We start from the raw sequence: 12,190 nt of genomic DNA on the forward strand, positions 1-12,190 counted from the left end.
CCCGGGTGGGTCAGGTCTGGGACAGTCTGGGAGATAGTCAGCATGTGCAATTAGTTGAGGAACTCCTGCAGGGAGCCAGCAGCGATGTGAAGGATCAAATGGCCTCCTTCTCTGGTAATTTTCGTTTACTAACATTTCAGAGTCTGTGGAAGTATGCAGTTACATCTGACACGTACATCCAGTTTTCTTAATATCAAGGCACAGCCTCTGTCAATCCTTAGTTCAGCTGTCAGTCACAGAGCTCAAACTGCAGCAAGCTTTTGAACACACCCAGCTCCATCCCATAGCGAGATAATCAAAATCTGTAATAATATAACAGCCTTCTCACTCTCAGGACAAAATCCGACCAGTTCAGTACTTTCTGAGTGTAGGACTGAATGCTGTGGGGCAGCTTGCAGCTATATTACTATATTGCACACAGACAGACATGTTGTAATGACCAGGCTCTGATTGGTGATGTTGTTTAAGGGATAAATATTCATCGGGACACTGGGGAGAAATCCCTGGCTCTTCTCCAGCCACCTGAAACAGAGGATTGGGGCCTCAGACTAATGTTTTGTCTGACAGACAGTCCCTGTGACTGTGTAGCACTTGCTCAGTGCTGCCCTGTACTGGTAACCTGACCGAGTACTCAACTTCTGCAGCATGTCTTCAAGCCCTAACCTCTGACTCAAACAGCAAGCAGTTAATGCTTGCTTCACAATGGATATAAAGACAGTGTAGGATTTATCTAGCACATTACCCTGCTTTCAGTTACGTGTTGAATATGCTCTTTCCCCACTTGAGTTTGACAATTTGAAGCACTTTCCTTCTCTCTTCCAACAGTATGGCATCGTCATTGACGCTGGCTCCTCTCGCACCACTCTCTATGTTTACAAATGGCCGGCTGGGAAAGAGAACAACACTGGCATTGTGAGTGAGCACAGCAAATGCAACGTTAAAGGTAAAAGACACCACACCAGCCAGGAGAAGCCAGTCACTCTCTCTCTCTCTGAGGTTCCCACAGCACCATCCAGGACCAGCCAGGCCAATGTCAGTCTCTCTACAAACTCACCTTAGCCAAGAGGCCCCCTCATTCCGCAGGGTGAGCCCCAGACTCAGGCCAAGAGCACAGAGGGCCAGAACAGGGCTAGCTCACACTGACATTTGATCGCCAAGGTCAAGGGAAGAGGGCGTCAACTTTCAGAGGTGGGAGGAATGAGTCAAATGTAAATGTGCCGAGGGTGGGATTGAAGAGCAGATCAATGAAATAGGAAAGGGCATGGGGGATGGACAGTTGTCGAGCACTACCTATAGTCAGATACAAAGGTAGGGCTGGGACAGTGTAGAGAGAGCTTTACCCTGTAACCAACCTTTACCCTGTGCTGTCGCTGCCCTGAGAGTGTTTGATGTGAACAGTGTAGAGGGAGCTTTACACTGTATCTAACCCCATGCTGTCCCTGCCCTGGGGGTGTTTGATGTGAACAGTGTAGAGGGAGCTTTACACTGTATCTAACCCCATGCTGTCCCTGTCCTGGGGGTGTTTGATGGGGACAGTGTAGCGAGAGCTTTTCTCTGTATCTAACCCCGTGCTGTCCCTGTCCTGGGGGTGTTTGGTGGGGACAGTGTAGAGGGAGCTTTACTCTGTATCTAACCCCATGCTGTCCCTGTCCTGGGGGTGTTTGATGGGGACAGTGTAGCGAGAGCTTTTCTCTGTATCTAACCCTGTGCTGTCCCTGTCCTGGGGGTGTTTGATGGGGACAGTGTAGCGAGAGCTTTTCTCTGTATCTAACCCCGTGCTGTCCCTGTCCTGGGGGTGTTTGATGAGGACAGATTAGAGGGAGCTTTACTCTGTATCTAACCCCATAGGTATTTTTCCATGGAGATCAATATCTCTCTCTGTTATTAATGCAGCTGAGGTAAAGATACAATGGTACCAGCCCTGCTGGCTATCTGCTGAGACCTTGGCTTGGCACTGCGCACCTTGGCTTGTTTGACCTTGTGAAGGGAACAGGAATCTCTCCTGTGTTGAAGAATGGTGGAATAGTCTGGGGCCACTGAAGAGGGGTTTCCTGAGCTTGTTGCTGTGCCTCTGGGACATGGAGAAGAGGGGATTGTACACGAGGTAACCAGGCAGGGCACATTTCACGGGGGGGATATGCAAATGCACTGACACCATTTTCAATCTCGGGCTGTAGGTGCTGGAATTTCCAGTTACGCGTCCAACCTGTCCCAAGTTGGAAACAGTCTGAAGCCCTGCCTGGATGAAACTGTGAAAAGCATTCCCGCACATCGGCATGCAGAGACACCCCTCTACCTTGGTGCTACAGCTGGGATGCGCTTGTTGAAGTAAGTAATCCCAGAGCCTGGGGGGGGAAAACATCATTGCTCCTCTTGAAACTTCCTCAGGGGCTATTTTCTGGTTTTCAGATATTAGGTTCTGACTGTCTTGGCAGGTACAGGCCAGGTATCCCTTATCCATACATCAGCAAACTGAAGGCCTTGTCAGAAACAGACCGAAAAATGAAAGTGAACCCAAAACCTGCAACCATCATTTATCCAAAAAACAATCAGTGTCACGGTTTTCTTGGAATTCTCCAAGCAAATTAAAGTCTCAATATTGAAAGAAACTGAATAATTTTCTGTACATCACAGGACTTAAATTAGTACAAGAATACAGACATAAGTTAACAAAAAGTTGTTTTTATCACAATAAGTGACCCACACTTCTGCACATGAAAAGCTATCACCCTGGGCACATGACAGAGAGCTCACAGCTAACGCATTTCCATTATGTGGACTCAAAACTAAACCATTTTAACCAGGTAACTGCTACATCTTTTATTGTATCTCAGAAATCAGTTTCTTATAAATGTAACTACTGAGAGTGTTTATCATTGCGGGATTCTCCTTCAATAGTATAACAGCTCCTGAATCCACACAATATTAAACTTGTGTTTCCTCATTTACTTCTGAAGATTTAATTACCTGAGCAATTTGATGTTTTCTTCAATCGCAGGTAGTTGACTATTCTGTTGTTGATCAGTTTGAAATGCTCTCTCTCTCTCTCTTGCTGGTTTGGACCTTCCTCTCTCCCATACGTCTCTTGCAGTCTCCTTCCAACTGACACAAACCTGATGACGCATTATCCCGCAGTGAACCATCCCCTCAGTGGGCATGGACAAGGACAGAACCTTCCACCCCACCAACCTCCGTAGACATCGCATCACCCTCCGCCATTTCCGCCACCTATAAGCGGACCCCACCACCAGGGATAGATTTCCCACCCGACTCCTATCTGCATTTTGGAGAGACCATTCACTCTGTGACTCCCTTGTCAGGTCCACACCCACCCACCAACCCACCCTTCCCTCCTGGCACCTTCACCCGGCCACCTCAAGAAGTGCAAACCGTATGCCCACACGTCCCCCCTCAGCTCCATCCAAGGCCCCAAAGGATCCTTCCACATCAGACAGACACTTACCTGTACCTCCCAATACCCACACTGACTGGTGTATCTGCTCACTGTCCCCCCAATACTCACACTGACTGGTGTATCTGCTCACTGTCCCCCCAATACCCACACTGACTGGTGTATCTGCTCACTGTCCCCCAATACCCACACTGACTGGTGTATCTGCTCACTGTCCCCCCAAAACCCACACTGACTGGTGTATCTGCTCACTGTCCCCCAATGCCCACACTGACTGATGTATCTGCTCACTGTCTCCCCAATACCGACACTGACTGGTGTATCTGCTCACTGTCCCCCCAATGCCCACACTGACTGGTGTATCTGCTCACTGTCTCCCCAAAACCCACACTGACTGGTGTATCTGCTCACTGTCCCCCCAATGCCCACACTGACTGGTGTATCTGCTCACTGTCTCCCCAATACCCACACTGACTGGTGTATCTGCTCACTGTCCCCCAATACCCACACTGACTGGTGTATTTGCTCACTGTCCCCTAATACCCACACTGACTGGTGTATCTGCTCACTGTCCCCCAATGCCCACACTGACTGGTGTATCTGCTCACTGTCCCCCTAATACCCACACTGACTGGTGTATCTGCTCACTGTCCCCCAATACCCACACTGACTGGTGTATCTGCTCACTGTCCCCCAATACCCACACTGACTGGTGTATCTGCTCACTGTCCCCCAATGCCCACACTGACTGGTGTATCTGCTCACTGTCCCCCCAATACCCACACTGACTGGTGTATCTGCTCACTGTCTTCCCAATACCCACACTGACTGGTGTATCTGCTCACTGTCCCCCAATGCCCACACTGACTGGTGTATCTGCTCACTGTACCCCCAATACCCACACTGACTGGTGTATCTGCTCACTGTCTTCCCAATACCCACACTGACTGGTGTATCTGCTCACTGTCCCCCAATGCCCACTCTGACTGGTGTATTTACTCACTGGCGCCCAATACCCACTCTGACTTGTGTATCAGCTCACTGTTCCCCCAATACCCACACTGACTGGTGTATCTGCTCACTGTCCCTCCAATACCCACACTGACTGGTGTATCTGCTCACTGTCCCCCAATACCCACACTGACTGGTGTATCTGCTCACTGTCCCCCAATACCCACACTGACTAGTGTATCTGCTCACTGTCCCCCAATGCCCACACTGACTGATGTATCTGCTCACTGTTCCCCCAATACCCACACTGACTGGTGTATCTGCTCACTGTCTTCCCAATACCCACACTGACTGGGGTATCTGCTCACTGTCCCCCAATGCCCACACTGACTGGTGTATTTACTCACTGTCGCCCAATACCCACACTGACTTGTGTATCAGCTCACTGTCCCCCCAATACCCACACTGACTGGTGTATCAACTCACTGTCCCCGCAAAACCCACACTGACTGGTGTATCTGCTCACTGTCGCCCAATACCCACACTGACTGGTGTATCTGCTCACTTCCCCCAATACACACACTGACTGGTGTATTTACTCACTGTCACCCAATACCCTCACTGACTGGTGTATCTGCTCACTTCCCCCAATACACACACTGACTGGTGTATTTACTCACTGTCACCCAATACCCACACTGACTGGTGTATCTGCTCACTGTCCCCCAATACCCACACTGACTGATGTATCTGCTCACTGTCGCCTAATACCCACACTGACTGGTGTATCTGCTCACTGTCCCCCCAATACCCACACTGACTGGTGTATCTGCTCACTGTCCCCCCCCCAATGCCCACACTGACTGGTGTATTTGCTCACTGTCCCCCCAATACTCACACCGACTGGCGTATCTGCTCACTGTCTCCCTGCAATACCCCCACTGATTGGTGTATCTGCTCACTGTCCCCCCAAAACCCACACTGACTGGTGTATCTGCTCACTGTCTTCCCAATACCCACACTGATTGGTGTATCTGCTCACTGTCCCCCCAAAACCCACACTGATTGGTGTATCTGCTCACTGTCTTCCCAATACCCACACTGACTGGTGTATCTTCTCACTGTCCCCCCAATACCCACACTGACTGGTGTATCTGCTCACTGTCACTGTAGAACAGGCACAGGATTGGCTGTTGCAGCTTCCAGGGTTTAAATGTGTTAGTAGGGTCAGAGGTGGGGGTAAAAGAGGGGGAGGTGTGGCATTGCTTGTCCAAGATAGTATTATAGTGGTGGAAAGGACGATGGATGAAGACTCGCCATCTGAGGTAGTTTGGGCTGAGGTTAGGAATAGGAAAGGTGAGATCACCCTGTTAGGAGTTTTCTACAGGCCTCCTAATAGTCCTAGAGACGTAGAAGAAAGGATTGCGAGGATGATTCAGGGGAAGAGTGAAAGTAATAGGGTGGTTGTTATTGGGGACTTTAACTTTCCTGATATTGATTGGGAAAGCTATAGCTCGAGTTCGTTAGATGGGTCAGTGTTTGTTCAATGTGTGCAGGAGGGTTTCCTGACACAATATGTAGACAGGCCAACAAGAGGTGAGGCCATACTGGATTTGGTTCTGGGTAACGAACCAGGCCAGGTGTTAGAATTGGAGGGAGGTGAGCACTTTGGGGATAGTGACCACAATTCGGTGACTTTTACTCTAGTGATGGAGAGGGATAAGTGTGTACTACAGGGCAAGAGTTATAGCTGGGGTCAGGGAAATTATGATGCGGTGAGGCACGACTTAGGATGCGTGGCTTGGAAAAGTAGGCTTCAAGGCAAGGGCATAATTGATATGTGGAGCTTGTTCAAAGAGCAACTATTGAGTGTCCTTGATAAGTATGTACCTGTCAGGCAGGGAGGAAAGGGTCGTGTGAGGGAGCCGTGGTTTAATAAGGAATTGGAATCCCTTGTTCAAGGGAAGAGGGCGGCCTATGTAAAGATGAGGCATGAGGTTCAATTGGGGCGATTGAGAGTTATAAGGTAGCCAGGAAGGATCTGAAGAGAGAGCTAAGAGCAGCAAGGAGGGGACATGAAATGTCCCTAGTTGGTAGGATTAGGGAAAACCCAAAGGCTTTCTATAGGTATGGAAATGTGTTGCTGGAAAAGCGCAGCAGGTCAGGCAGCATCCAGGGAACAGGAGAATCGACGTTTCGGGCATAAGCCCTTCTTCAGGAAAGAGGTCTCCAGCATCTGCAGACCTCACTTTCTCCTTTCTATAGGTATGTCAGGAATAAAAGAATGACGAGGGTAGGAATAGGTCCAGTCGAGGATAGTAGTGGCAAGTTGCGTGTGGAGTCTGAAGAGATTGGGGAGACACTGAATGAATACTTTTCGTCAGTATTCACTCAGGAACAGGACATTGTTGCCGATGTGAATACTGAGTCACAATTAATTAGAATGGACGGCTTTGAGGTATGTAGGGAAGAGGTGTTGGAAATTCTGGAAAGGGTGAAAATGGATAAGTCCCCTGGGCCTGATGGCATTTATCCTAGGATTCTCTGGGAAGCAAGGGAGGAGATTGCAGAGCCATTGGCCTTGATTTTTATGTCCTCGTTGTCTACAGGAATAGTGCCAGAACACTGAAGAGAGAGCTAAGAGCAGCAAGGAGGGGACATGAAATGTCCCTAGTTGGTAGGATTAGGGAAAACCCAAAGGCTTTCTATAGGTATGGAAATGTGTTGCTGGAAAAGCGCAGCAGGTCAGGCAGCATCCAGGGAACAGGATGGTTCCCTTGTTCAAGAAGGGGAGTAGGGATAACCCTAGTAACTATAGGCCGGTGAGTCTCACTTCTGTTGTGGGCAAAATCTTAGAGAGAATTATAAGGGATAGGATTTATGAACATCCGGATAGGAATAATGTGATCAAGGATAGTCAGCATGGTTTTGTGAAGGGCAGGTCGTGCCTCACAAACCTTATTGAATTCTTTGAGAAGGTGACTAAGGAGGTGGACGAGGGGAAAGCGGTAGATGTGGTGTATATGGATTTTATTAAGGCGTTTGATAAGGTTCCCCATGGTAGGCTACTGCAGAAAATACGGAGATATGGCATTGAGGGTGAGTTGGAGGTTTGGATTAGGAGTTGGCTGGCTGGAAGAAGACAGAGAGTAGTAGTTGATGGTAAAGGTTCATCTTGGAGTGCCGTCACTAGCGGTGTTCCGCAAGGATCTGTTTTGGGACCATTGCTGTTTGTCATTTTTATAAATGACCTGGAGGAGGGGCTAAAAGGTTGGGTGAGCAAGTTTGCGGATGATACGAAAGTCGATGGAGTTGTTGACAGTGAGGAAGGATGTGGCAGGTTACAGCGGGATATAGATAAGCTGCAGAGCTGGGCAGAAAGGTGGCAAATAGAGTTCAATGTAGCTAAGTGTGAGGTGATTCACTTTGGAAAGAGTAACAAAAAGATGGGGTACTGGGCTAATGGTCGGATACTTGGTAGTGTGGATGTGCAGAGGGGTCGTGGTGTCCATGTACACAGATCTCTGAAAGTTGCCACCCAGGTAAATAGTGCGGTGAAGAAGGCATATGGCGTACTGGCTTTTATTGGTAGAGGAAATGAGTTCCGGAGTCCTGAAGTCATGTTGCAGTTGTATAAGACTCTGGTGCGGCCGCATCTGGAGTATAGTGTGCAGTTTTGGTCGGCATACTATAGGAAGGATGTGGAGGCACTGGAACGGGTGCAGAGGAGGTTTACCAGGATGTTGCCTGGTATGGTAGGAAGATCGTACGAGGAAAGGCTGAGGCACTTGGGGCTGTTTTCATTGGAGAAAAGAAGGTTTAGGGGTGATTTGATAGAGGTGTACAAGATGATTAGGGGTTTAGATAGGGTTGACCATGAGAACCTTTTTCTACATATGGAGTCAGCTATTACGAGGGGGCATAGCTTTAAATTAAGGGGTGGTAGGTATAGGACTGAAGTTAGGGGTAGATTCTTTACTCAGCAAGTCGTGAGTTCATGGAATGCCCTGCCAGTAGCAGTGGTGGACTCTCCCTCTTTATGGACATTTAAACGGGCAATGGATAGGCATATGGAGGATAGTGGGCTAGTGTCAGTTAGGTGGGCTTGGATCGACGCAACATCGAGGGCCAAAGGGCCAGTTCTGTGCTATATTTTTCTATGTTTCTATGTTCTATGTTCTACGTCCACCCAATGCCCACACTGACTGGTGTATCTGCTCACTGTACCCCCAGTACCCACACTGACTGGTGTATCTGCTCACTGTCCCCCCAATACCCACACTGACTGGTGTATCTGCTCACTGTCCCCCCAATGCCCACACTGACTGGGGTATCTGCTCACTGGCCCCCCAATACCCACACTGACTAGTGTATCAGCTCACTGTCCCCCCAATGCCCACACTGATTGGTGTATCTGCTCACTGTCCCACCAAAACCCACACTGACTGATATATCTGCTCACTGTGCCCCCTATACCCACACTGACTGGTGTATCTGTTCACTATCCCCCCAATACCCACACTGACTGGTGTATCTGCTCACTGTCCCCCCAATACCCACACTGAATGTTGTATCTGCTCACTGTCCCCCCAATACCCACACTGACTGGTGTATCTGCTCACTGTCCCCCCAATACCCACACTGACTGGTGTATCTGCTCACTGTCCCGCCAATGCCCACACTGACTGGGATATCTGCTCACTGTCCCCCCAATGCCCACACTGACTAGTGTATCAGCTCACTGTCCCCCCAATGCCCACACTGATTGGTGTATCTGCTCACTATTCCCCCAATGCCCACACTGACTGGTGTATCTGCTCACTGTCCTCCCAATGCCCACACTGACTGGTGTTTCTGCTCACTGTCCCACCAATACCCACACTGACTGGTGTATCTGCTCACTGTCGCCCAATACCCACACTGACTGGTGTATCTGCTCACTTCTCCCCAATACTCACACTGACTGGTGTATTTACTCACTGTCGCCCAATACCCACACTGACTGGTGTATCAGCTCACTGTCCCCCCAATACCCACACTGACTGGTGTATCTGCTCACTGTCCCCCAATACCCACACTGACTGGTGTATCTGCTTACTGTTCCCCCAATGCCCTCACTGACTGGTGTATCTGCTCACTGTCCCCCCAATACCCGCACTGACTGATGTATCTGCTCACTGTCGCCTAATTCCCACACTGACTAGTGTATCAGCTCACTGTCCCCCCAATGCCCACACTGATTGGTGTACCTGCTCACTATTCCCCCAATGCCCACACTGACTGGTGTATCTGCTCACTGTCCTCCCAATGCCCACACTGACTGGTGTTTCTGCTCACTGTCCCACCAAAACTCACACTGACTGATATATCTGCTCACTGTGCCCCCTATACCCACACTGACTGGTGTATCTGTTCACTGTCTCCCCACAATACCCACACTGACTGGTGTATCTGCTCACTGTCCCCCAGTGCCCACATTGACTGGTGTATCTGCTCACGGTTCCCCAATGCCCACACTGACTGGTGTATCTGCTTACTGTCCCTCAATACCCACACTGACTGGTGTGTCAACTCACTGTTCCCCCCAGTACCCACACTGACTGGTGTATCTGCTCACTGTCCCCCCAATGCCCACACTGACTGGTGTATCTGCACACTGTCCCTCCAATGCCCACACTGACTAGTGTATCTGCTCACCGTCTCCCCAATATCCCCACTGATTGGTGTATCTGCTCACTGTCCCCCCAAATACCCACACTGACTGGTGTATCTGCTCACTGTCTTCCCAATACCCACACTGACTGGTGTATCTGCTCACTGTCCCCCAATGCCCACACTGACTGGTGTATCAACTCACTGTCCCCCCAAAACCCACACTGACTGGTGTATGTGCTCCCTGTCTCCCCAATGCCAACACTGACTGGTGTATCTGCTCACTGTACCCCAATACCCACACTGACAGGTGTATCTGCTCACTGTCTTCCCAATACCCACACTGACTGGTGTATCTGCTCACTGTCGCCCAATACCCACACTGACTGGTGTATCTGCTCACTTCTCCCAAATACTCACACTGACTGGTGTATTTACTCACTGTCGCCCAATACCCACACTGACTGGTGTATCAGCTCACTGTCCCCCCAATACCCACACTGACTGGTGTATCTGCTCACTGTCCCCCAATACCCACACTGACTGGTGTATCTGCTTACTGTTCCCCCAATGCCCTCACTGACTGGTGTATCTGCTCACTGTCCCCCCAATACCCGCACTGACTGATGTATCTGCTCACTGTCGCCTAATTCCCACACTGACTGGTGTATCTGCTCACTGTCCTCCCAATACCCACACTGACTGGTGTATCTGCTCACTGTCCCCCCAATACCCACACTGACTGGTGTATCTGCTCACTGTCCACCCCCCCAACGCCCACACTGACTGGTGTATTTGCTCACTGTCCCCCCAAAGCTCACACTGACTGGCGTATCTGCTCACTGTCTCCCTGCAATACCCCCACTGATTGGTGTATCTGCTCACTGTACCCCCAAAACCCACACTGACTGGTGTATCTGCTCACTGTCCACGCAATGCCCACACTGACTGGTGTATCTGCTCCCTGTCTCCCCAACGCCCACACTGACTGGTGTATCTGCTCACTGTCTTCCCAATACCCACACTGACTGGTATATCTGCTCCCTGTCCCAACAATACCCACACTGACTGGTGTATCTGCTCACTGTCCCCATAGTGCCCATACTGATTGGTGTATCTGCTGACTGTCCCACCAATACACACACTGATTGGTGTATCTGCACACCGTCCCCCCAGTGCCCACACTGACTGGTGTATCTGCTCACTGTCCCCCAGTGCCCACATCCACTGGTGTATCTGCTCACTGTCTCCCAGTGCCCACACTGACTGGTGTATCTGCTTACTGTCCCTCAATACCCACACTGACTGGTGTGTCAACTCACTGTCCCCCCAATGCCCACACTGACTGGTGTATCGGCTCACTGTCCCCCCAAAACCCACACTGACTGGTGTATGTGCTCCCTGTCTCCCCAACGCCAACACTGACTGGTGTATCTGCTCACTGTACCCCAATACCCACACTGACAGGTGTATCTACTCACTGTCTTCCCAATACCCACACTGACTGGTGTATCTGCTCACTGTCACCCAATACCCACACTGACTGGTGTATCTGCTCACTTCTCCCAAATACTCACACTGACTGGTGTATTTACTCACTGTCGCCCAATACCCACACTGACTGGTGTATCAGCTCACTGTCCCCCCAATACCCACACTGACTGGTGTATCTGCTCACTGTCCCCCAATACCCACACTGACTGGTGTATCTGCTTACTGTTCCCCCAATGCCCTCACTGACTGGTGTATCTGCTCACTGTCCCCCCAATACCCGCACTGACTGATGTATCTGCTCACTGTCGCCTAATTCCCACACTGACTGGTGTATCTGCTCACTGTCCTCCCAATACCCACACTGACTGGTGTATCTGCTCACTGTCCCCCCAATACCCACACTGACTGGTGTATCTGCTCACTGTCCACCCCCCCAACGCCCACACTGACTGGTGTATTTGCTCACTGTCCCCCCAAAGCCCACACTGACTGGCGTATCTGCTCACTGTCTCCCTGCAATACCCCCACTGTTTGGTGTATCTGCTCACTGTTCCCCCAAAACCCACACTGACTGGTGTATCTGCTCACTGTCCACGCAATGCCCACACTGACTGGTGTATCTGCTCCCTGTCTCCCCAACGCCCACACTGACTGGTGTATCTGCTCACTGTCTTCCCAATA

General features: G+C 50.2%; 1 protein-coding gene across 1 annotated transcript in view; it reads left to right on the top strand.

Annotated features, from left to right (window-relative positions):
• The window catches only part of LOC122564698 (ectonucleoside triphosphate diphosphohydrolase 2-like), a 205,332-nt gene that overhangs the window by 21,534 nt on the left and 171,608 nt on the right, over positions 1-12,190 (top strand). Inside the window, exons 2-3 of the mRNA XM_087998576.1 lie at positions 826-943; positions 2,178-2,328. Of these exons, the coding sequence (XP_087854702.1) occupies positions 826-943; positions 2,178-2,328 (269 nt within the window). The remainder of the gene's footprint in view (positions 1-825; positions 944-2,177; positions 2,329-12,190) is intronic.

Source organism: Chiloscyllium plagiosum, unplaced genomic scaffold (assembly GCF_037043375.1).
Source record: "Chiloscyllium plagiosum isolate Xiang-an unplaced genomic scaffold, Cpla_swu_hap1 HiC_scaffold_21, whole genome shotgun sequence".
Classification (NCBI taxonomy): domain Eukaryota; kingdom Metazoa; phylum Chordata; class Chondrichthyes; order Orectolobiformes; family Hemiscylliidae; genus Chiloscyllium; species Chiloscyllium plagiosum.